Source organism: Mastigoproctus giganteus, chromosome 2 (assembly GCF_048544385.1).
Source record: "Mastigoproctus giganteus isolate SK-2022 chromosome 2, ASM4854438v1, whole genome shotgun sequence".
NCBI classification, from domain to species: Eukaryota; Metazoa; Arthropoda; class Arachnida; order Uropygi; family Thelyphonidae; genus Mastigoproctus; species Mastigoproctus giganteus.
Window position 1 is genome coordinate 257,304,763 of NC_143576.1, and position 25,944 is coordinate 257,330,706.

Here is a 25,944-nt window from a genome sequence, read left to right on the forward strand (position 1 = left end):
AATACTGTAAATTCTAAGCTACAGCATAAAAACTTTATTACTATTACTGGCTTATTTTGTTCTATATTTGTAAAATGTAAGTAATAAAAAACAATTTACAATTTCAGAACGTATTAAAATTTAAATGTTATGATTAAAAAAAAAAAGTGCCCAACTTTAATTTCTGTTCTACTAGGAAGTGCAAGTATTGGAATGTTAAATGAAAACATATATAACATAGGTTATTAACTATAATAATAATAATACTGGAACCTTCATTGCAGAAGTTGCTTAATTCCTAATATTTATTTAATAAAGTTCATATCTAACATACTAGTAGTGCATTAGCATCATTTTTGTATGTATCTATAAATAAAAAGAGCTTGTATAAAGGGTATAGTTATAATACATTCATGCTGAATATCCCTTATCATGCATTTCAACTAGGTAATATTTCCCCAAAAGGAGAGGTCACCTGTGATTTATTCTCGGATGAGTGACACCATCCAAGGCTCAGGGTGATAACACTCAGCCCTTGCACTTATGGTGTCTATCTGCTACACACCAATGAGATGATAATCTGTGAAACTGTGCTACCAGGGTAATGGCACTCAATTGAGATTAAAGAGCAGTATACTTATTCAAGATGTAACAGTAACTCAATGTAAAGGGATTCACAATACAAGATGTATTATAATGATGACCTTTATGCAAACTATTTTCTTTTATTTTTACCTATGCACTAAATTGATGCTTAATGCACTAACTGTACATTAATTATGGGTAATTCTTTAGCTGGAAGCTCTATGCTTTAAATTTCTAATTTAAGGTGTCCACATCTCACAAAAGTATATACTCCAGTTCTATCAATGCATTTAATTTTCATAATGAACAAAGAAAGAACCAAGGAGTAATTTAGATTGCCTTGATACTGCATTATGCACCTCAAATAAAAAACACTGCTTCAGTGAAGAAGCACATATTGATATTTATATACTTTTCCATTAGAGCAGTGCTGTTTACTTAAAGTGCATATAGTGCAATACCAATATAACTCACGGTGAAGTGCTTCACAATGAATTCAAGCATTCAGCAGAAAACTTAGTTTAATCAATGCTGAGTCCAGACTGAGGCTATGCCCTACTAGTACAATTCTCTCAAAGCATGTGTTTGCCTTAAATTCATTGGGCTTTTAAAACTTCTACACCATCAGGCATCTCACATATTTTAGACATTTTCCATCACTGGGCTGTCAGATCATTCTCCATTGAAGTATTTTTTTTTGTTTCTCCCCCCACTGGAGTGAAGTGCATATCCACAATATGAGACAGATGCATGCAGTAGCCAACTTAGTTTGCTCAGTGCTATATATAGACAAGGCTATGACATAGTTGTACAATTTATAATTCTGATTAAAAAATTAGCAATCCATACTTTCTATTCCACTCTGCAAATGTAACACTGAATATTTACATAAAATGACTAGCCAGCAGTTTCAAAATATTTGTAACTGGCAGTGGAAAAGCTTAAAAAAATGTCATAAACTTAGAATGTCCGACATTCTAATCTGTAGAATTTTTAGCAATGTGATTTGTTCTAATCAATTCTGAAAAGATTTTTGATTCTTTTTCCATTTGTTATATATATAAATGTATTGTTTTTAAAAAAAAATTATTGACCTTTCCATTACCGATAAAACTTTCTTTTCAGTAACTCTTTCATACTAGCTATTTTTTACTAAAGTACACTAATTAATAAATCTCCTTAATTTTTGGCAGCTAGTATAAATGAAATTGAGAAAAAGCTCTAATTAGAATTAAAAAAATAACATTTTGGTTCATTTCTATACATTTCAAGCTCTCAATATGAGTATTCATTTGATCTCAATATTAAATAACTTAATCTAGAAGCAGATCTTCCTTACATGCACCTTCCATTATTGTTCACACAACTTTTTTCAAGAAGTGAAGCAGGCTACAAGTGAAAATCCATCAAAAATAAAATATTTCTTCAAGACTTGACCACAATCAAGGCAACGATTAAAATTATACTTGTAGACGCCAAAATTAAGATACACATCATTTTTCGATTTTTCTGTTGATAATTTTCTGCTTTCTGCAGTTGCTGTAAACCCTGATGTACTTGGCCTTGTACATGTTCCAGATTGTAATCTATCCTATCCAGCACTGTACCCTGCAAAATGAAATGTTTTAGAAAAATGTATTTTTCTAATTTTATAAACTTTACTCTTGCACTGAGAATTAACAATATGTTAATTTGTTAATTACATACAGGTATTCAATAAATTCATATATATTCAAAATGAATATATATGAATTTAAATACAGGAGAAATTTATTATCCAATATTATTCATCCATATTTCTGAGTTATCTGCACTGATTTTGTTCATACTGTTTTACATAATTTTATGCTTTTAATTTTTAATTATAATTTTTATAGAGATAAGACAGCAGTGAATTTAATTAAGGGATTTAACCAATTATATTAAAGGAGGCAGCAAAACCACTATAATTATGAGAGTTTCGTTGGATTCAGGAGAGGTCCCCATGGACTGAAGATGTGCAAATGTGACCCCAATACACAAAGGAGAATCAAAGGGTGACAAGTAATTACAGACCTGTTAGTTTAACTTCTGTTCCAGGGAAATTAATTGAGGCACTGGTCAGTGGCGTATCCACATAAGAGGGGAGCATGGTGACCAGGCTTTTGAGTTTTTTTTTTTTTAGAATGCCTCCTGCATTCTTTTTCTTTAATTTAAAATTTTTGGTTAAGGAGAGGCATATGCCCCCTCTGCCCACACCCCAGGCACTGGTTAAAGAAACACTGCAGGATCATCTAGACAAGATTGCAGTTATAGTTCAGACATAGGGAAAGTCTTGTCTGACCAATTTGAATGGATACTATGATGTGGTCAAAAAGGAACTGGATGCAAAAAAATAATTTTCATATCATATACTTGGATTCTCTTGGAATGCTTTTCATACATGGAAAAATACTGTACAAATTGGAGCAGTTTGGCATTAATGGCAAATTGTGGCTCTAGATAAAGAGATGGTTGAGTGGTAGAAGACAGAATAGTAATCAATGGAGGCTGCTCTTCGTGAACTAATGTAATTAGTGGTTTCCCCCAGGGGTCCAGGTTGGACCCATTGTTGTTGTTTTCGGTATTTATCAATGACATTGATCAAGGTATATCAGGCTTAATGTCCAAGTTTGAAGATGATATGAAGGTTGGCAGGGTTGTTAATGACAGTACACTACTGCAACAGGATCTAGAAAAGTTGAGCAGATGGGCTGAGATGTGGCAACTGAAGTTTAACATTGACAAATGTAAAGTACTGCATATGGTAGCAGTAACCTCAGAGTAACGTATCAACTGTGTGGTATTACACTCAGGGTGGTAGACAATGAAAAGAACCAGGGGGTGATTGTGCAATCAGATATGAAGTTTTCTGAGCAGTGAAGACAGGCTGCAAGAGTAGCTCACAGTGTCTTATCAGTGATATACAGGAATTTTTCTTGCAGGGATAAGGAGGTAATTATCCCCTTGCATAAGGCAATGGTCAGGCCACACCTTAAGTATTGTATACCGGTCTCGAGGCCTCATTTTAGGAAGGATATAGAGCTGCTGGAACGAGTACAGAGAAGGGCAATGCGATTGGCAAGTCGAACAAAGTGTTGCTGTTACCAAGATAGGCTTAAATTCTGCAAATTGCAGAATTTAAGCCTATCTGGAGACAAGGCACCTGCAAGGTGATCTGATTAAGGTGTATAAGGCCATGAATGGTTTTTCAGCAAGCTCAATGCTGATAGGATTCTTCCTCTTTCCCAAATCTGAATTTATGCCCGAGAGGACAAATTCAAATTGAGGAAAGACAGTTGTAGAATAGATGTGCGGAAATTTGCCTTTAGCCAGTGGGTGGTTGACTGCTGGAAACAAACTGCCATCTGTCATAGAAGTTCACAGTTTAAATAAACTGAATGCAGAATTAGACAAACATTTGGAGTAAATGGATGGGTGAATGGGAAGGTTTTTTTTTTTTTTTTTTTTGGTGATGCTATATAAGCTTGCTTTCTTGCATCATATGCATCTACTAATGCTAATGCCATTAACATTCAGATTACTCAATTCATTCAAGGCTTTAAACACTTCAGTCAGATCTCACCGTGCCTAGTATAGACACACTGCAATTTGCAGAACTGAAGCCTTTTGGGAAAGAGCACTCTTTTGCCATCCTATCTTTTCCCATCTTCAATCTGGTTTCCCTTCTCTGCAATTTGTTCCAGCAGATCTACATCCTTTCTAAAGTGAGCCCTTTGTATCTTGTACAGTGGGATAATCACCTCCTTATCCCTGCTAGCAAAGTGCCTGCATATCACTGACCAAACACATGAGCTGTCCTGGCTGCCTGTCTGCACTGCTCAGAAAACTTCAATTTTTGCCTGAACAATTATCTTCTTGTCTTTTTCATTTTCCACTACCTTGAGTGTAGTCTCATCAGTCTGTACCTCAGAGTACAGGGTGATGCAATAAGAGTAACAATCAGTACAACAACAGTCATCTCAAAGTGTGGTGCTGGATTACATGCTTTTATTTACAACTCTCTCTTTCTGTTACATGAGATTCCATTTGAATAAATTACGATTATATTATTGTAACCATAATATTAATAATTGCAATATTGGCAACTGTATCCAAATTTGTAACCCTTTCTATTTTTGTTTCCCCAACAGCACAGGCTGATGATGGGTATCAGTAAGATACCTGAAAGACTAGACTACTATACCTTAATGTATAGTAGTCTAGGCAAATAGCTTAATAAACTATATTATTAATTTCAAGTGGTAAAAGAGTGATATTAAATATAGTAATAATCTTAAAGGTTACATACCTATATCATCAAACAGTAAAGCAACAAAGAGTAAAGCATGAAGTCCAAAGAATGGGAAGCTCACACATGTGGGTCACAGGTCAACGGGTTGGAGGATGAGCTGGTTTCCTATCAGCAGAAGGCTACTTTGTTGGAGCTGTGGGGCAGTGATGCATGCCAATGTGCAAAGGCCAGCAGTGGTGTTTGCCAGTTATGCTGGTAGACTGAACCATTCAGGTTTATTGATAAATCTGATTTGATGAATTCTCATTTCATCTGTGGTGGACTGTGTTAACAGTGGAGCATGGTGAAAAGAGAAGCATTCTGAGATGAAGTGGAATGCACACTACTTGCAGTTTTTTTTTTTTTTTTGTCCTTGTGCAAGGACAGTGCACTTTTAGTTGAGATATGAGCACAGAGTATAACCCTATGCTTAATTATTAAAAAGACAGCTTAAACTTCTCAAATATCCACCACCAATTCTTTAGATGAATGATGATCTCCAAGTAATTCTCCAATGGGGCAATGATAACTTAGTTAATTTCAATCCTTCTAAAACTCAGCCTTGTCTTATATTTCACAAAATGGATTCTTCTGCTCTTATGCTTATCTTCAATGACACTTAGATATCTACAGAAGATCACATATCTCTATTATGAATTACCCTGACTTCTGATATCTCTTGGCATAAGCACATCACTAACATTCCTTCCTCTGCATCTAAAAAAACTGGATTTTCTCTTTTCCTCTCAGTGTTACTTTTCTTCCAAACAGTTACTCACTCTGTACAAATCTCAAACCCACCCTACTATAGAATATTGTTCAATTGAACAATATTCCATAGTAGGGTGGAATTGATTAGGAATATTATTCAATTGAACAATATTCCTAATCAATCCTTCTAAAACCCTGTCTTATATTTCACTTCCTTTTACTGTCCAACTTCAAACCCACAAAACCAATTTTTCTTGTTCCTCATTTATTCCTTCAACCTCTGTTTTCTGGAAACAACCTCCCTTCACATATATTTCCTGAAAATTACAATCTACAAACCCAGGCATAATACTAAGTACTATAGGTTCTAGTACCTTTCATGTTTAGGGTTTTCATTAAAAAAAAAAAAAAAAAAAAAAAAAAAAACCTGGGCTCAGAATCTGTTTAAGCATTTTGCTACTTGTGAAAAAATAGGATGGGTACAGGGAGCAGAGCATTTTGTTACTTGTGAAAAAAATAGGATGGGTACAGAAGAGGATCCGAAATTGAGGATGGTTCTATGAACAATTCTGATAGTGAATTGGGAATGTGGCAAATAATTGTGCTAGCAAGAATCTTCTCGTTTCTGTGGGATGAGGGCTTGAAGTCTAGATATTGGAAACTGCAAAAATCAAAATATTGAAAACTCTCAGATTTTCTAATAGCAATTAAATATAGTAACAGTTTTGTTTAAAAGCTAAATAGCAGTCTTGCTACTAATATGACTTTAAATAGAGAATGGCAAAACTTAAAGAAAACTTTAGTGGAAGAGGCTGGAAATTTAGAATAATGTATTATTATAAATTTCATGTCTAGGAAATAAGTGGACTCATACACCAACCATTAAATGAATTTTACTGTAACTAAAATTTTACAAATAAATATGTATGAAAAAACAAATTATATAGTTAACTATAATTTACAATAAACTGATGGCTATATATTACGGAATACTAAAACTATAATTTAAATTTTTTACATTTTAGCATATTTTATAGTAAATGATTTTATTATAGTTTTAGTATTCCGTAATATACAGTCATCAGTTTATTGTAAATTATAGTTAACTATATAATTTGTTTTTTCATATATATTTATTTGTAAAATTTTAGTTACAGTAAAATTCATTTAATGGTTGGTGTACGAGTCCACTTATTTCCTAGACATGAATTTTCCTGACCTCAGAGGCCTCTTTCAGGATAAATTTCATGTTTTGTGAAAACAGAAAATTTAAAATGGCATGTTGTGGTGGACTCAAGAAGTTAAATAAGCAGTCAGAGTAAAGAAAATATATTAAGAAATTTTTGGAAAATAAATCCTTATTGATATATAAAGAAAAGTGCAAATTCACAAAACAGCGTAGAGAAAAAAAATCTAGGGAAGCTTTTGGGAAAGATGAAAAATGTATAAGGAAGGTGGAAAAATTTTCAACATCTAGTTAAAAATCTTATAATGGAGAAAAACCATAGCTAAGGTATTCAAAAATGGAGCTGAAGATATCACTGAAGAAGAGGAAGAAACATATTGAAATGGGGGGAATTTTGGATGATATTTCTGTAATTGAGGTAGAAAATATCAAGTATGAAAAGATAACTGGTGAAATAAAACTGGGTCTAAATGCTGACCGATGGAGAGAAAATCCCCCCCCCCCCATTTCAATACGTTTCTTCCTCTTCTTCAGTGATATCTCCTTGTAATAGTCCAAAAGACTAACAAGGCATTGACTGTATCGATATACATAAAAAAAGGAAATAATGTTGAAATTTATAGAGAAATTTAACAGTACACACACACACACTCCTTAGTGTGTGTGTGCAGTTGAAATCTCTGCACTATTTTAGCAAAGAGTCTACGGAGTATTGCTGAATATAACCTTGGGGAAGAAGAGTCATGTTTTTAGGCTAAACTAGTGCTAGGATCAAATATTCACAATACAACAAATTATAGAAAAGTCATGGAAACATAACAAGAACCTGTTTTTAAGAATTTTTTAATCTTAAAAAAGCATATGGTAAAGTATCAAGAAATGTGCCCTTTCAAATTTTATAAAAATAAGGCACTGAGGATAATCTTTTAATGGGAATAAAAAGTTCATATAAAAATATGCAAACCTGCAGTGACAATAGAGGGAAACACCGAAAAATAGTTTAAGGTTAAAGTACAAGTGAGGAAGTGCTACCCTTTATTGCAAATGACTAATTTGCATTATTTTAGTTTGGGAGATGTACAAACTGGATCATTAGTTGTTATTTGGTTTTTAAGAGCATTAGCAACTAAGGCCATAATGCTCTGGGGATATGCGGTGGTCATTCCCTGACCTTTCTGCTTCCTCCATATTTGGTGGTCACAGGCTCAAACCCCTGTCTAATCAAGAAGCGTGTGCTATGCACTGCTGCTCCTGCCCACCTGGCTACGGAGGCACCACTGGATCATTATTATAGGCAGTTGATATTACACTGTTAAATAACAGTCTAAAAGTCTTCAGGAATCTCTGAATAAAACAGAATATGTGGACGACTTGGAATACGAACAAATACAAAGTTAAGGAAATTGGGAGAGACAAGGAAAATTGAAAATGTAGAATAAATAACCAAATTTTGTGCATCTAGGATCAATCTTTAATGAAAGATTAGACATGGAAATACATAACAGAATACATAAAGCTCCAAATGAATAGCAAATTCATTTGAAGCAAAAGAGAAATTAGCTGTTTATAACACAGTTTTTAAACTATTTTAACTGAGGTTAGAGCAAGGCAAGAAATAATGGAATCATCAAAATCAGTCTTTAGAGTTTTAAGAAAAATTAGCAGAACTAACAAATGGAAGCAATAAGAATCTCTGGGTGAGAACTATCCAACCAAAGGAAATGAAGCAAATTTAAAATGGCATGGACATGGAAAAAGGATGGGAGGAGAGAGTTTAGCTAAACAAATGATCTCTCTTTCTCCCTTCCATCAATATAAATATCTTAATAGGAAACAGGCCAACACAAAGGAATAGAGCAACAGAAGGCTGACCACCAATCAAATGTACAGTCGAAGCTCTTTATAGCAACCTTCTTTTTAACATCCCAACACATAACATCCTATGTGGTTGGTCCCGGCCAATTTCTCATTAACCTGATGCTATTTTACATTCAGTATAATGACCTTGAAAATAAAAAGATTTCTCTATAACGACCATAATTTTCACTTTCTTATTACAATATTTGCATTTAAAAATGACAGAATGCTTCAAATATATTAAGTAATTGCAGCTTGACAGTGAGAAATCATTTTTTAAGATTTCCCACACTTTTCTCACGGTGCAGTAATCAAATGAACAGTGGATAGAAGTCAGTTACAGTGTATGTCTGTTGGTATGGTTCCAAGAAAGCAGATAGCTTTGCTCATCATAAAAAATTAGGATTTTGCAAGCTGTAGATAATGGTGTGCATTCTAAGACTGACATCACCAAACAGTTCTACATTCCTAAGAGTACTCTGTTTATCATTCTGAAAGATCGGAAAAAGATTAAAAGCTTAGAGAAATCTGCTGCTGCACTGAGTAGAATTCGAGCATGAAAAGCGAAGTATCCAGATCTTGAAAAGGTAATTTTGGAATGGCTAAAGATGATGTGTGCAAAAAAAAAAAAAGTTCCTGTAGATGGTAACCTTTTAAAAGCTAAGGCTGAATCATTTGCACATTGAATGGATATTGAATAATTTAAAAATTCAGATGGATGGTTCCAGAAATTAAGACTTGCCATGGCCTGTCTTTCAAAAAAGTGTGTGGTGAAAGTGCACCTGTGGACTGTGATGCTACAAAGGAATGGAAGGAAAACCATTTTGCTGACATACGACCCCAGACATCTTCGATGCTGATGAAACTGGACTCTTTTAAATTGCTACTGGATAAAGAACTTACATTTAAAGGCAAGAGATGTAGTGGCAGAAAAAAGGCCAAACAACAGATTACCATTCTACAAGCAGCAAACATGACTGGTACAAATAAGCATCCTCCTCGATCACTGGGAATGCCCAGAAGCCTCAATGCTTTAAAGATTTGAAGATTTTACCGACTATGTATCGAGCAAACCAAAAGGCATGGATGACATCACAAATCTGCAAAGAATGGATCAGAGACTTAGATCGCAGGATGAGCGAGAAGAATTTTGCAGTTTGTGGATAACTGCACTCCTCATTGTCAAGTAAACAACCTATGTGCAATCACTGTCGGGTACCTACCACCAAATGTGATGTCAGTTCTTCAGCCACTCAATCAAAGTGTAATCCAGTTTTTTAAGAAACACGACAGAAGAATGTTAGTAAATAAAACTGTCTTGTCTCGAAAGCAAAATTCAGTGCAAAACTGACATCCTGCAAGAACATATTTATGTGTTTAAGCATGGAATGAAACTGATGAAAAATTGATTGCCAATTGCTTCAAACATGCAGGATTTACCTGACCTGAATGATGAAATGTGCGAAGTTTTGCATGCTTATTCCTCTATTAATTTAATACTGTAGTCTTCTTCTTCTTCATGTGCCTTGTCCAGTCCCCCGGATGTTGGCAATTACTAAGGAGAAAGCATCTGTCTTCTGTTAGTCTGAATAGTTTTTATACATTTTGTATGCCAGTCCATTGTTGAATGTTATGCAGCCAATATGTTCACCTCCTACCAATCCCCCTGTTTTCCTTCAATCTTGCCTTTCATCATCAACTGAAGTACTGTAGTATATATAAATAAGATTATTTTTAATAATTTTTCTCACTCCCCTGGAGGGTCGTTATATAGAGCTTTGCCTGTATATACATTACAGATTTTGAATGGTGGATAATATACCTTTGGAAATGTAGCACACACTGAACACTGATGCAGTTTTACAGAGTTGCAATCATATTTCATTTCTAGTGAACAATTTACAGAAGGTCAAAACACATACAAAAACAATATTGGTAAAATTATCCACTTTTACCTAAGGCTGTCAATGGCGTGAAACTAAGTGAAGTGTCTATGTATGTATTTATTCACACTACTCCATGTCAGTTTTACACCTAGTTTCCAAATGACACTATGCAAAAGCTGACAATGATGAACAGCATTAAAAATCAGAACTTTAAATGTTAACAATCTGGAAACCCTTGTTACCTGATCTACTACAATTGTGGCCAAATCTTTGAATATATCATGTAATTCCACTATAGAACGAACAACATGTGTAATCTCTTTTTCTCTTTGTTCTGCCATCTGTAAATTGTCCTCTATAAAAAGCATCTGTTCTTGAGTAAGCTGGGATACAAACTTCTGAAAAATGAAAGCAAGAAAATAAAAAATAAATGAACAAGTAATTGCTACAATGACAACTATAGATAAACAGGTCAAAACTCTAAACATTTTTCACATATTAAAATTTCATATGAGAAAGAATGCACTACACAAACAATAACTGCTAATATTAACACACATTAAGTAAACAATAGGATATAAAAGGTTGTTAGAACTATAAAAAGATCTTAAACTAAAACCCACTAAATTTCTGCTTAACTATGCATATAAGGATAGAAAAATAAAATAAAATGCAACTATGCCAAAAAAAAAAAAAAAAATCTATTCTGTATCTTTATACAGAAAGAATTTATACTTCTTTATACAAAAAGAATATGCTGAGATTCTCAAGCCAATACTGAATATCACTAATACTAATCCCCGGAGTTTATTAGTAGAAGAAAAATAAAAATTAAAGATACTGAAGATTTTTTTAAAATTTATTTTCTGTTTTGTATAATTATTTATTATATTGTATATCTTGATAACATAATGGCATATAGCATCATAGCTGCCAACTTCTGGCTTTCAAAAAGCTGGAGTTCAATCATAAACAAGAAGGAAACAGGAGCTTTTGGGCTAAAATAGGCAAAAAATATGAGGAAAAGAGATTTTTTGGAAAGTACACACTGTACTAGAAATTAAATTTCACTAACAACATGCACATTTTATATTAGGATATACATATACAACTGGGGAATAGCAACCCACGATTAAATTATACACTTGGTGGAGTTGAATTGAAAATGGAGGAGGAAAGGGATCTGAGAGTTAAAATATATGGGTAGATATGAAGTTTTCTAAAGGCAGCCAGGAAAGCCCATAATTATGTCCTATCAATGATTTATCGAACGTCATCCTGTAGAGATAGGGAGGTCATAATCTCAGTTGTAAGACCACGTTTAGAATACTGTGTCCAAGTACAGAGACCTTATCTGAAAAAAGACATTGAACTTCTTGAAAGGATCCAAAGAAGAACATCTCAAATGGTGAGATCGGCAGGACAACCGTAGGAGGAAAGACTGATTATGTGGGCTACAGGGCTTGGCAACCAGGCACCTCAGAGGTGACCTGATTGAGGTTTATAAGGTTCTGAGAGGGATTGGTAAAATGAACGAATGTGGAATTTTCACTGTTATAAAGAATTCCAGAACTAGAGGTCATAAATTCAAATTACAGGGGTTGAGGTTTGTATTAGATTGTAGGACATTTTCTTTTAGCCAGCTTGTTGTTGATTGCTAGAACACGTTGTCCCCACAGGTAGTTGAGGCTAACAGTTTGAATAAATTCAAAGGTCAACTAGATTCAACCTGTGTGAAGAGGTAAGCATATAATTTTGCATTTTCTTATCTACTTGTTTTTCTTTTTTTTTTTTTTGGCAGTGCAGCAAAGGCCTGTAGCTGCCTTGCACTATATGGTGAATACTATTACTATATAGGATTTTTTACCAGTGCAGTATACCTTCAAACATTAGCTTACCTAGGATTTTTCTGTCTGTGAATTTCTGTTGTTGGTATGTTGTTTAATGACACAAGGGCTACTAAGGCCATATTGTGCCTGTGAATTTATGTGTGGATTTTCTATTAGACATTAATTGAATTTGATTGCTACAAGTAAGATACCTTGTAGACTTTTCCCTCTTCAGAAATCTTGGGTAAAAGTTTTGTTCATAATAACAGTTGTGCTGTCTTGGATGTCAGAAATATTTCCACAGAAAGAAAAGATTGGAACCAAGCTTTTGTTTTTGCCAAATATTCTTTCATATTCAGTACTGATATGAAGAATTGTTAAAATTCCATGCATGACTTGGGATAATTTTTTTATATTTCATACTTCTCGTTCACTTGTCAATTCCCTGATCAAGGACCAGGGAATTGGACAGAAATTTCTTCTTTCATAAGTGTCTGAAAGGTTCTCAGACTGAAATTGACAAAACTGATGCTGCAAAACATCTATTTCTTCACCTACTTCTTATCTTTAATGACACCAAGGAAACTGGAAACATGTCCACAAAAAAATTTAAATTTGAAAATGATGCACTGACAACATATGAAATTTGTACTAGCTCAACATTTATAAGAACATTTCTCAAAGGGAACTCATGCACTATATAGTCACATGCAGCAATAAAGTAATTCCTCACTGGACAAAGGAACTCTTGTTTTAGACTCTCTGATCTTGGCATGACTTATGGCTAAGTCAGAATCATCCTTATGGTTTAAGTCTGCTTGGTAATCAATTTCGAAAATGGAAGTTTTAAAAACTGTTTGTAAAATAAATTTGCACATAACATTCCTCAAGATATCTAAGAGCAATGACCTCAGCACATGGATTTGTGATAGGCTGAAGAGCTATGGTAAGATTTTCAAATGCTGGCATAACATTTAAAAATAACAAGCATATTGCTCAATTCAAGCCAGAAAAGAGAAACATGAATAGACTTTCTGCATGAGCAAGGACATCATGCCTAGAATTATCAGCGTGGGTGACCTGTTTGGGATTTTTTTCACCAAACGTTTGCAATTTAGAAGTTCTTTTCTTAGGGATTTTATTCATCTGACACCTTCCAGTTCATGATGGATCATGAATTGGATTTGAATAGGAGTAGATGGCACTCACTAGTAATCGCTTGTACTTCAATTTGGTAAAGGAAAAGAGCTCACATGGCTTTTCTCACCACTTCTAACCTCTTCTTTAAATAGACTTAACAAAGGCTGCCACTATTTCACCAGTCTAGTTACACATTTAACTATTCCACATTTCTGTTTTGCAAGACAGATTAGCACAGCACATCTGATGGCTAATGCATTAATGAAAGTAAGCAGAAATTAGCAAAATTAACATTGTTTTATTTTTTTGTAAAAAGAAAAAAAATAGGAAAAAACCAAGTTTATGCAAAAAAGATGGAGAACTCTTCATCACCAGCTATGCTGCATATACAAAGATTTTTTTTTTTTTTTTTTGATTTGGTAGTTATTGGCGCATCGGCTTCTGTGGCCATATTGCACCTCCCAAGGTTTTTGCAGTACTTTGATCCAAGCCCGAGGCGGGAATCGAACCCGCGACCTTTGGGTTGCCGGGCAGGTACTTTACCCACTCGGCTAGCCCGGTCGGCTATATACAAAGAGAAGGGATTCTGCATCTGCTAGCAACTAAGTGGCTACAACTTCTGAATCCTGCTAAACAAACTTTTTTTTATTGCATTTTGATATCCCTTCAAATTTGTAGTAAAGCTATTATTCACTTTTAACTCATTAAGTAGGAAAAAAACTTTGCCACCAAGTGTTCACTGTATTGACATAAGCAAGTTATAAAGACTAATATTTAATTAGTTGGAAGGGCAGTGTTACATGGTTATTTAGTTCAAGAGAATGAATTAAAATAAGCAATATTAACCTACTACATGAGAGATTATATCATTTTACTGAAAATTAAATTGAATACACTTCAATTGGATGCATTTGTCATCAGGCCTGTTGGACTGGCTCTTAGCTGATGTGGTTTAAACTACTGGAACTGTGTCTACACTAGGCAGCCACCTGGTTGAAAGACTATTAGCATTAGCATTAGTAGAGGCATTTGATGCAAGAAAGCAAGCTTATGCAGCATCAGCCAAAAAAAAAAAAAAAAATAAAGTAAAATAAATAAATAAAAAATAACCACTTCCACTTCACTCCTCTGTTCGTTCGAAATACCTGTCCAGCTGAACCTTAAACTTATTTAGGCTATCAACTTCCACAACAAGGGATGGAAGTCTGTTCCACCTACCAACCACCCGCTGGCTAAAGGCAAATTTCCGCACATCTATCCTACATCTGTCTTTCCAGGACTATATCCTGGAATATGAGTTTATTTCTGATGAGTTGAGGACTGAGAGGGAATTGGGAAGTAGCTTTAAGTCAGACAGAAATCTGTTTACCTGGGTGGGGTTTTCCATTTACTGACAGTCATAGAATTATGGTTTGTGAACACCGATGTTTATGAACAGAGAGGCTGCTTCAGAATTAAATTGAATGCTTCAGATTAAGTCGATCAAAGAAGTCTTCACCTATCTGTGCTGATTCATCAGGAGCAAGCAAGTTTTTTCTTTGTCTTCAACTCTGAGTCACTATGGGATCTCTGTTAATGGGCTTGCACACATTTTTATCTGCTAAGTGCTTGAGGACTTTTTGGCAGTAATCTTCTTGATTCAGAATGACTATGGCATTGCTCTTTTTCTTTGAATACATGGATTGTCAAATCTTCCTTCAGGGCTCTGATTGCTGATGCTTCTTTCTTGAAGATGATGGATCTTTTTTTAGAACTTTTTATGCCTGAGGATATCGATGGCTTAAGTTGATGTGATCTCTAAAGTTGAAACCTTTTTATAGTAGATTTTGTTCTATGGCAGATAATTCTATTGTAATTTACAGAAGGCCTGAAAGTTAGGTTGTTCTGTGAGATGGTGTGTAATGGAGTGGTATCAGTTGTAGACTTGGAAAGGTTGAAGTGAGAGCTGCCTGTTATTAGTATTAGCAAATAATGTAAGGAAGCAAGCTAATATAGCATCATACAAAAAAAAAAAAACAAAAAAAAAAAAACAATCCACCTCATTTTCCACTCCTTCCAATAATTTGTCCAATTCTTCCTTAAATATATTCAAACCTACCAATCTCCACAACACCAGATGGATATCATTCCAACAATCAATCACTCTCTGGATTAAAGAAAATTTTTTACACATCTATTCTAAAACCATCCTTTTTCATTTTAAATTTATATCCCTTATATTTGTTGTCTGAGAAAGAGTAAGGATGGTATTAGCATTTAGTTTAATAAAGAAGACTTATACATTCAATCAGACATGGCAATTTGCAAAACTGAAGTTTTTTATGGTAAGAATACTCTTTGTGTTGTTGATTAATACTGCTGCTCTTCTCTGCATTCAATCTGATCCAACCGATCCATATCATTCCTAAAATGAGGTCTCCAAACCTGTATGCAGTACTCAAGGTGCATCCTAACCACTGACTTATATAGCAGAATAATAACCTCCTTATTCCTGCTGGAAAAATTCCTGTATATCTCTGATAAAACCCCATGATCTGTTATAGCTCATGGGGTTTTGTTCTGTTAAATCAGTTTGGTGTGGCATAAGCACTGGGAAAATGAAAATTAGAGCAGGGGTGTACTATAGGCCTAATGACTATAACAAGTGTAATGAGCAACCATTCAGAGAAATTGAGCAGGCCAGTAAATCAGAATGCCTAATAATGGGGAATTTTAATTTTCTAGATATCAAATGGGACTTGTCGGTTAGTCACTCACACTAGCAAGTCTTTTGTGGATTTATTGGATGACTGTTTTCTATGACATTATGACAGAGAGGCAACAAGAGAAAGCATTACTTTTAATCTGATTATCAGCAGCAATTCCTCATACATTTAAGAACCTGCATATAAAAGAACTACTAGGTGGCAGTAATCACAGGGTGTTGATATGGGATTTACTTAAAGTAATAACTACTATTGATAATAAAGGGAAGGGATTTTGCTTTCATAAAGGTGACATAGTGGTGTCAGTTTTTAAATTCTATACAGTGGGACCAACTCATAATGTTACCAATAGCAAATTTAAATGGGAAGCATTCTGAGAAGAAATCATAGAAGTTACTAGGTTTTTCATACCAACTAAGAAAGTGTTCAAGGCTTAGACCTAAATGGATATCAAATGAAATGATGTAATCTTAGCAAAGAAGATAAATGCATATAAATTATCAAGTGATACAGAAGCCTATGGTAGATATAAACTAGTCTGTAATCAAGTCAGAAAGGAGATTAGGCCAGCTAAAGAAGATAATGAAAAGTCTTTGGCAAAGGGTGAAAGAAAAATACTTCTATATTTATGTAAACACCAGAAGAAAGGGGATGCATCACAATTGCCCACCTGACATCAATGGTTTAACATCGATGATCCTGTTCAGGTTGCTGACAAACTGAATAGATATTTAATTATAACCACCTGTATACGATTAATATAACCGTGTAAATACAATCACAGGAAATTTTGGTGTAGCTTAGAACAGTGTTTTCTCATGTCAATCAAATTCTCCATTATGTCTCTCACTGCCTCCTGATCAACCAACTGCACTATTATACTGTACCTCATGTAAACTTTCAAAGCTGATGTAAACCTCATGTAAACTTTCTAAGCAGTGTTTTATTTATTTTTTAACACTTAAAAAATGCAAATCTCAAGAAACTTTCCCAAGATCTGTGATATGTTAAATTTAAAAAAAAAAAAAAAGCCACTTTTAAATTTATATGATATGTAGTTTGAATAACAGTAGTTGTCATTTGATTAGGAGCAAATAATGAAAGACTATATCAAGTAATTTTATTCACATCAGGAAGTACGCTACTTCAGAGCAAGATAAGACAAAGTTGTTTGTTATTTGGTTTTTAGGAGCATTAGCAACTAAGGCCATATTGCTCCGGGGATATGGCCTTAGTTGTTAAGACCATATTGCCTTATGTTTGTTTGTTTGTTATTTGGTTTTTAGGAGTATTAGCAACTAAGGCCATATTGCTCCGGGTATATGTGGTGGTCATTCCCTGACCTTTCCACATCCTCCATATTTGGTGGTCATGGGCTTGAACCCCGGTCTAATCAAGAAGCATGTGCTACGCACTGCTGCTCCTGCTCACCTGGCTACAGAGGCGCCATAAGACAAAGTAACCTATGGACATATTTACAGAACTGTATTAATACTGTATAACTGCATTCTAAGTTACACTAGCCAGAGCAACAGCACTCGAGTTTTTATTTTTTTTAAATTAAATTTTCTAAAAGTTCCCAATTTATGATATTTAACTATATGTCAATGAAGAAATTTTGACTGAAAGAACAATTAGTGGCGGTAAAAGGATAGGATTCATCTAAATCCTATCCTTATGTTTGTTTGTTTGTTATTTGGTTTTTAGGAGCATTAGCAACTAAGGCCATATTGCTCCGGGTATATGCAGTGATCATTTCCTGACCTTTCTGCATTCTCCGTATTTAGTGGTCACAGACTTGAACCCCGGTCTAATCAAGAAGCATGTGCTACGCACTGCCGCTCCTGCCCACCTGGCTACGGAGGTGCCTCCTATCCTTATACAACTGCTAATAGAATAAAAATAAATAAATTGGAAATACTGCTAGCAGAAATAATGAATTAATTATTCATATATTATATAAAATAAAATACTAAGCAAAGTCAGATTTCGTGAGATGAATTAAAAATTAAATGAAATGTTTTGTCATACAGAAAACAAGTGTATCAGTATAACTTGACAAACGTCTTTCATTTTTCCAAATTTTAAACAACAGCTGCCAGAATCTCACCTTATCAAACATATCATCACTAGACATATCATGTGGTGTCAAGCCATCTCCTGATGGAAGTAATGGAGTATCAAAAAACTGTTGAGATCGTTCTTCTTGAGATCTTAGTTCTACAAAGAAACATATTTTGCTTTAGTAAAACATAAACACAAATGATGTCATAATACGCAAAGAAAAAAAAAAAAAAAAAAACAACTTTGGAATGAAGTTCACAGTTTATGTATACAGGGTGTTTCAAAAATATGTATCAAATTCTGAACGGTTATGGAGTAACAGTGTTTGAATTTTAAAAAATGGCAATTCGATAATAAAGATTGTTATTGAATTGTTATGTCTGCTTATTCTTATTTTTTCATTATTTTTAATCACTCAAAATTCCACAGTCATTCTTTAAAATTAAAATGGTTGTAGTTCAACAACCATCAGAATTGGATACAGATTTATATTACTTTTCTTATTTTGGATCTAGAATATGTTGCAAATTTTTTTTCCCATATGCCTAAAAACATCTAACCTAAGTTTACAACAGAAGTATTGAGGAATACTTCTGTTGTCTTGTTGGAGGTTTGTGTATATGTACACAAACCCCCAACACGATCAATACAATTAACACTCAATTGAAAATTACAGATTACAATGGCAGGATTCCAGAATGAACACTAACTTTTACTTGAGTATAACAATTATACTAATTAAATTTATCACATGGATTAAAAGTATTTCATTCTCATTCTAGTTCTTTAAAATAATGATAATTTAAAAAACATTTCATGTTTAATAAAATAGCATGCAGACATTAAACATAATTTTAAAAACAACTCACAAAGTAGGTGAACTGTTTCACCACAATGCTTAAAGTTAACATTTAGTTGTGTCAAGAATCAAAATTTTGTTATTTATGTTTAAATCAAATAGCCATACAGGTTGGAATTTCATTGTCAACTAAAATTAAAGAAGCAACTCAATCTTTCACAAAAACAAACTTAGAGTAGGGACATTTTGATTTTATTTCTTTTAATCAGAAAGTACAGCAAAACTTAATTTTACATCCCTTTACATTAGATTATATACAAAAAAAAAATGTAAAACAGAAAAAACAGCAACTCGGTTACAAAAATAAAAATAATAAATTTATGTAGTTTCAATTAAATATGATGTGAAAATAATGCATTAGACAACAAGAGAAATGTTGGCAACAAATTAAAGTGTTTGCATGTATAGTATAATTAATCTTGCTAATTCATCAGTGGTGGGATTCCCTGAACTGGAAGCAGTACACACCATATAATGGTATTTTCTATCCACTGTATTGTATTGTACAGTACAGTACAGTATATAAAGAGTCAGAGCTATCCCACATGCTTTCTAGTGGTGAAATTGCAATCATTTATACATCTTTAGAAAATGTACAAGTGCAAATTTTCATGGTGAGCCATATAACTGCTCTTGGTGTTGCAATTTATATGATATTTGTAAAAAATATAAGTAATTGTAATATAAGTATAAATATATATATATATATATAAATATAAATAAATACAAATATAAATAAAAGTATTTGGCAAAAAATATGATACATGACCATTGTAAGGGACCTAACAATGGTCATGTACCTTACACATATGCATAAATAGAAGAAACATGCTTTAGGCAGTCAAAGTTCATTAGTTATCGATATCAAGAAACAGACATCTTGCTTCTGGAATGATTACCTTCAAGATAGAGTACTGTTAAGAAAATACTGTATATGCAGTTTCTAATTTTGCCATTTTAATTCCTGAAATGATATAAGTTGACCACTAAACAATGCAAGACTGAGAAAACAGAAAATAACCAAAATTTAACATTGTTCTTATGGGAATTTTATCAGGACTGAAAGAACATGTCATGAAAACAGTAAAATCAGGGATTACAAAATCAAAGTTTCACTTTAATTGGCTAGATATTCACTTTAATTGGCTTTAATTGGTTAAATATTATTTAACACATAACAGAATTTTAGAATAAAAGGGCCATTCAAAAAATAAGGTTTGCCAACTAGGGAATTGTTATTGTTAATTTCATGTGTGCAGTTAATATAGTCATGTGTACCAAATAATAGGTCTAAGGACTGTGTATCAGAATTTATAGTTTTCCTATTGTGCTTTCCTTTATACAAGTGTTTCTACAAATCCTTTGTAGAAACATTTATTTTATTATAATTTCTACAAAGGATGTTAACATAGAACCAGACTATTTGTTTGTTTTGTGAACAGAAGAAATAAAGATGTGAATAGAAGAAATAAAGTCCATAAAATGAAGACACATTAGAAAAAAAAAAAAAAAAAAAAAAGTACACAATTCTATGACCTATTATTAACTGTACATAAAATTCAAAGCCGCCAAAATCTTAATTTCTCAGACTATAGTCTGTTAAACTAAAAAAAAAAAAAAAAAAAAAAAAATACATATAGTTACAGAATGTTAAGAAAAAATGCTGTTCTGTGAAATAAAAAAACAATACATGACGTACTTCTGTATTTTACTGCACTTATCGTGTAGAGAAGAACTTAAAATTTTGCCAACTAAAGCTTATTCAGAGTCTGAAAAGTTCTGAGTTCTTGCTCGAGGTTCAGACAACTTCCTATTGATGCATGGCACTCGGTAGGATGATGGAAGGCGATGGTGAGCAAAATACTGGTTTCTTTGTATTCTCTTTTATTGTTAAAATATTTTAACTGATGGTAAATACCATCAGACTGAGGCAGTTATACCATATATTTTAACTAAAATTAAAATATATGGTATAACTCAGTAAAGAAAAAATTTCTGATTTCTGAAATCTATTTCAAATATATTCTGCAATAAAACTGAAAAATTTCTGAAATCTATTTCAAATATATTCTGCAATAAAACTGAAAAAGATATTGAAAATAATATTATTATTAGCATAAGCAAAAATGTGCATCACAAGAACTTACTCTTCAGATACACCGACTGAGACGACCTAAATGATGTTGTCAACTCTTGCAAAGATGTCACTAAAGAAGTCAACACATTTTTACTGACTTGGTCATTGCTAGGACAGGTATCTTTTGTTCTGGATTTTATTTGATGAACAAGGCGCTGACAATGTGAAAACATCTAAAAGATAAAAATATACTGACAGTACATTTCCTTTAATTTTTTAAGCTGCTTTACAAGTATGATTAAAATATTTTTATTTTGTTTTAATCTCTTACATTCCCTCCAGGACACTGATTTTATAAAAAAAAAAGCAAATCAATTCTGAATTAACATAAAGTGAATTTGCAGTAACCTGTATATGGCTCTTTGTGCCATTACATTTACAGACAAAAGTGCCTTGTTCACTATTAAAATAAAAATCTACACTATTATACACAACAAAAACTGAGTACAGAATAATAATCAGTTCAATTTTCTCTCTGTTAATCTTTCTATATATTTCACCATACTGAAGTGAACAGTAATACAAGAGATAAGTGGTTATACCGGTAGAACAAAATGATGTTTTGTGTCTCAAATTAAATTTGTGGTGGATACCAATATGACAAGGCCTCTGTAGCTGAGTGGTCAGGAGCAGGAGTGCAGTAGCACATGCTCTTTGAGTAGACTGGGGTTCAAGCCCCTGACTGCTAAATACGGTCAATCTGCCAACCCACACTGGACCAGCATGGCAGATTATGGTCCATTTCCCTCAACGTGAATTGTTGAGGAGGCTTCCATCCTGTAGTGGGTTGACAATGGCTGCAGTTAATCTTTTTTTTTTTTTTTTTTTTACCAATATTTACTTATAAAAATTAATGAACTTCTGTATTTATATTTATGTTTTATTTTATTAATTTATATAAATATAAATAAGAGCAAAACTTTTTAAAAATTTAATTTTGATAACCAATCTATTTGAATCAGCTAGTAAAATGATTATATCTTAATTTTTTTATTTTAAATTAAATTTCATTTTTTAAAAATACATGTACCTTGGTTATGTCTTGGGTTAATATTTCAATATCTCTTTCTTCTGTTGTTGTGTCATCCATGGTTGGGCGATTAAGATGCTTATCATGAAGGGCTGTAAGTTCCTGAACTGTAACATTTATATAAAAAATACATTAATTAAATTAAATTAAATTAAAAGGCACATCTGAAACACAACCTGCCAAAATATTGAAACAAGAAATGCTCCAAGTTACTAAATGAGGAATAATAATCCAAATTATACCGAGTTTCATGTATTCAAATATAGAGTTGCTATACATCGCTGTTAGCATCAGTTAAACAAATGCCATTTTTTAACATACAACTCTATCATAACCACTAAAAACATTTACTAAATATGGATAACTTAATGTAAAAATAATAACATAAAAATCTTAACTCAATGTTAATATTTAGCAGAAATTGCAAAACATTATTCAGAAAAACCTTAACATTATTAGCAATGTCAAATGGCAAATAAGGCTTTTAAGTGCCAATTGTTTTTGTAATTGGATATCCAGTCTTCTCTTTGACCGCTCACTGTGAGTGACGGTAGATGGCCCTCTGTCTAACTTCTCCACTAATGCTGGTGTTCCCCAAGGTTCAGTTCTTTCTCCCACTCTTCTCCTCTTCTTCTTCTTAATGACCTTCTTCCATTGATGAGAAATCCTATCCGTAGTTTTGCTGATGATAGCACATTGCATTCCAACTTCCAGTTTAAGAAAAAGTGCCCTGCAAAAACAACTTCAACTTCTCTAATATCCATTATCAATTCCTTAAATGCTGATTTCCATGTAATTCTCCAGTGAAACAAAGATAACTTAGTTGATTTCAATGCTTCTAAAACTCAGTCCTGTCTTATAATTTGCAAAAAGGATTCTTCTGCTCCTATGCTTAACTTCAGTGACACTCCGCTTTCTAGGCAAGATCATATATCTCTATTGGAGTTTACCCTGACTTCTATTCTCTCTTGGCATGAGCACATTACAAATATTGCTTGCTCTGCATCTAAAAAACTGGGTTTTCTCTTTCGCTCTTGGCATTACTTTCTTCCAAACTTTCTCAGACTTCCAGACTGCATTTAAAAAGGGCAGTTGGGTTAATTAATGACTCGTCTCTAACAGTCTCTCTGTCTCATAGACATTCTGTTTTTGCTGCATGCCTTTTCTATAGGTACTTCCATGGGCACTGTTCTTCTAAATTGGCTTCTATAATTCCTGCTCTCTCTTCCAAAGCAGTCCGAACATGTGCTGCAACCAGTCAACATCCTTTTACTTTCCAACTTCAAATTCACAGAACCAACTTTTCCTTCTTCCTCGTTTATTCTTTCAACTTCCATTTTCTGGAACAACCTTCCTTCATATGTGCTTCCTAAAAATCACAATCTACAGAAATTCAAGTCTAATGTCAACAAGTATCTTCTTCCATCTTCTCAATCTTCAGCCCATGCATGATACTAAGTACTATAGGTTCTAATACCGCTCATGTTTGGGGTTTTCATTAAAAAAAAAAAAAAAAAAAAAAAAGTAAAAATTTAAATAATATACTATAGGGTGTCCCATAAATTTAGAGCCATTGGCTACATTTGTTCATGGTTTTTTCATTTTGTTGCAATTGTGTGTGGTGAAAAAAAAAAAAAAAAAAAAAGCAGATTGAAGAAAGAAATTTGTTTCCCAAAATATACAAAAGTCAAACTTCAAAGAAAACAAGAAAGCAAACCTGGGGTATAATTCTTTTAAAGATTTATCTGGAAAATCATAAAAAGAAACATGTTTCAATTGAGTACAGTTAAAAACAAATTATGTGGACACTTCTTGCACTCATATTTTATGGATAACTTGAGATGAAGCCTGCAAAATATCTGGAGATACAAATATTTTTGTCAGCTTCATCTCAACTGCTTCCAGCTGAAGTTGAAGACCTCTCCAAATGGGTAGTGTTCAATCAACTTGTGTTGCTTATTGCAAAAATTCTCCTGAAGCTATATAAGAAGTCTAATTTGTCTAGCATACTATGATCTTCAAAAGAATTTTTAGCATCTATTCCAATATTAACTCTGGAAACAGATGTCACGTTGTCAGTCTATAATCTGCATCAATCTGAAGTTACTCTGTATTATCAACAATCTCTCTCTTTTGATAAATCTGCCTATTAAATCTCTTAAAGAAGCTTTTAATGAGTTATGGTGAATGCATAAACAAATCCTAGAGATTGATTATGTTCTGAGAAATGACTCAAAGGAAGAAGCAACTGTCACGAAAAAAAAAACACTTTCAACAATATAATATAAGAAAGAGCTTTCATTATAATCACGGCACATTGTGACAATCAAATATGCTTGGACTGATGAAAATACTCATTCAAATCACAGAATATATCAAAACTCTTTCAGCAATTTTAGAGCCATTAAACTGCACAAAACCTCAGACGGCTCACATTTTTATTGGTAATATTTGCGTAATCTGCTCGAAGAAAAGGTTCTGAGGGGTTGATTTATTTGCCACTGAGATTTTCTTATCATACTGATAGGCACAGTGGATGACATGAAATCCACACCTTTAAAGATGTTACAGTTCTGGGTCATTTTCAACAGAAACAAGCTCCACACACAGTTCACTGACAAAGGCCAGGTTCACATTGGGATCATTTGTTAAAACATTAATTATTTTTACCAAGGAAAAGAGACACCATTCCTAGGAATTTGTCAAGCAAGATTCACCTTTGTGTGGTGAAAAATGACAGTAGCTCATAACAGGTGCTCTATTCTCACCATAATCAATGTCTATTTACTCACAATTAGCTAAGTGCCAAGTAAAAAAAAAAAAAAAAAACCACAGCAGAAAAGAACATAATAAAACATTAACTATTATAGTTTGTGTGAAATAATAAGGAACTAATCCATAATATGCTAAATATGAAGATTTTATGGTACCAGACGTGAATGGTTTGGGAACTAGTGGTTCCCAAACTGTGCTATGTAGATGCCAAGGGATCTGTGGATACATTTCAGTAATGGCTATTTTGAATTTTACTTTTTTTAATTAAAGGAATAATGTTTTGTTAAAAATAATCACAAAACTTCTTTAATTGGCAATATATATATATATATATATATATATATATAGGCACCCTATATTTACACGAGCAAGGATGTCAGGATCTGTGGTTATTTTTCGAAGCCAAAAGGGGTCCGTCAGCAAAAAAGTTTGGGAAATGCTGTATTACACTGTAAAAATGCTGTAAAAAAAGCCGTGAATTAGGGTTGAATTTGAAAGTGTCTGCAATTCTGCCCAGACACGATAGGAGGGAGTATATGATGAGAGCCTTGTCGATCAATTCGGCCCTGGAAAGATTGTGCAAGGCTCAAGGGGTAGAATTTTTTTCAGCCTGGACTGTACTTGTTAACAGGAGAGATTGCTTCTACAGGGATGGGATACACTTAAATAGAAAGGGTGCAAGAATATTTGCTGATGCTATCGAGGCAGTGTTAGGTGGGTCGGAAAACTGCTAGCTTGGGGGGAGACAAAGACCAATAGATTGACAGTAGCCACTGGCAGAGGTGAAAGTAATTCTCGCACTGCTTCTATTGGATTGAGCAGCAGCCTGGAAAACAAGATGCAGGATATTTCAGAGACTGCTGAGAGTCACTGCGGTACAAGTAAACAC

At 33.5% G+C, this 25,944-nt stretch overlaps 1 protein-coding gene across 1 annotated transcript in view; it reads right to left on the reverse strand.

Annotated features, from left to right (window-relative positions):
• Window positions 1-1,989: 1,989 nt before the first annotated feature.
• Window positions 1,990-25,944, reverse strand: part of Syx16 (syntaxin 16) — a 66,682-nt gene continuing 42,727 nt past the window's right edge. Inside the window, exons 5-9 of the mRNA XM_090390305.1 lie at window positions 22,281-22,387; window positions 21,261-21,423; window positions 18,301-18,410; window positions 10,759-10,914; window positions 1,990-2,172 (exon numbers count right to left, since the gene is read on the reverse strand). Of these exons, the coding sequence (XP_090246431.1) occupies window positions 1,990-2,172; window positions 10,759-10,914; window positions 18,301-18,410; window positions 21,261-21,423; window positions 22,281-22,387 (719 nt within the window). The remainder of the gene's footprint in view (window positions 2,173-10,758; window positions 10,915-18,300; window positions 18,411-21,260; window positions 21,424-22,280; window positions 22,388-25,944) is intronic.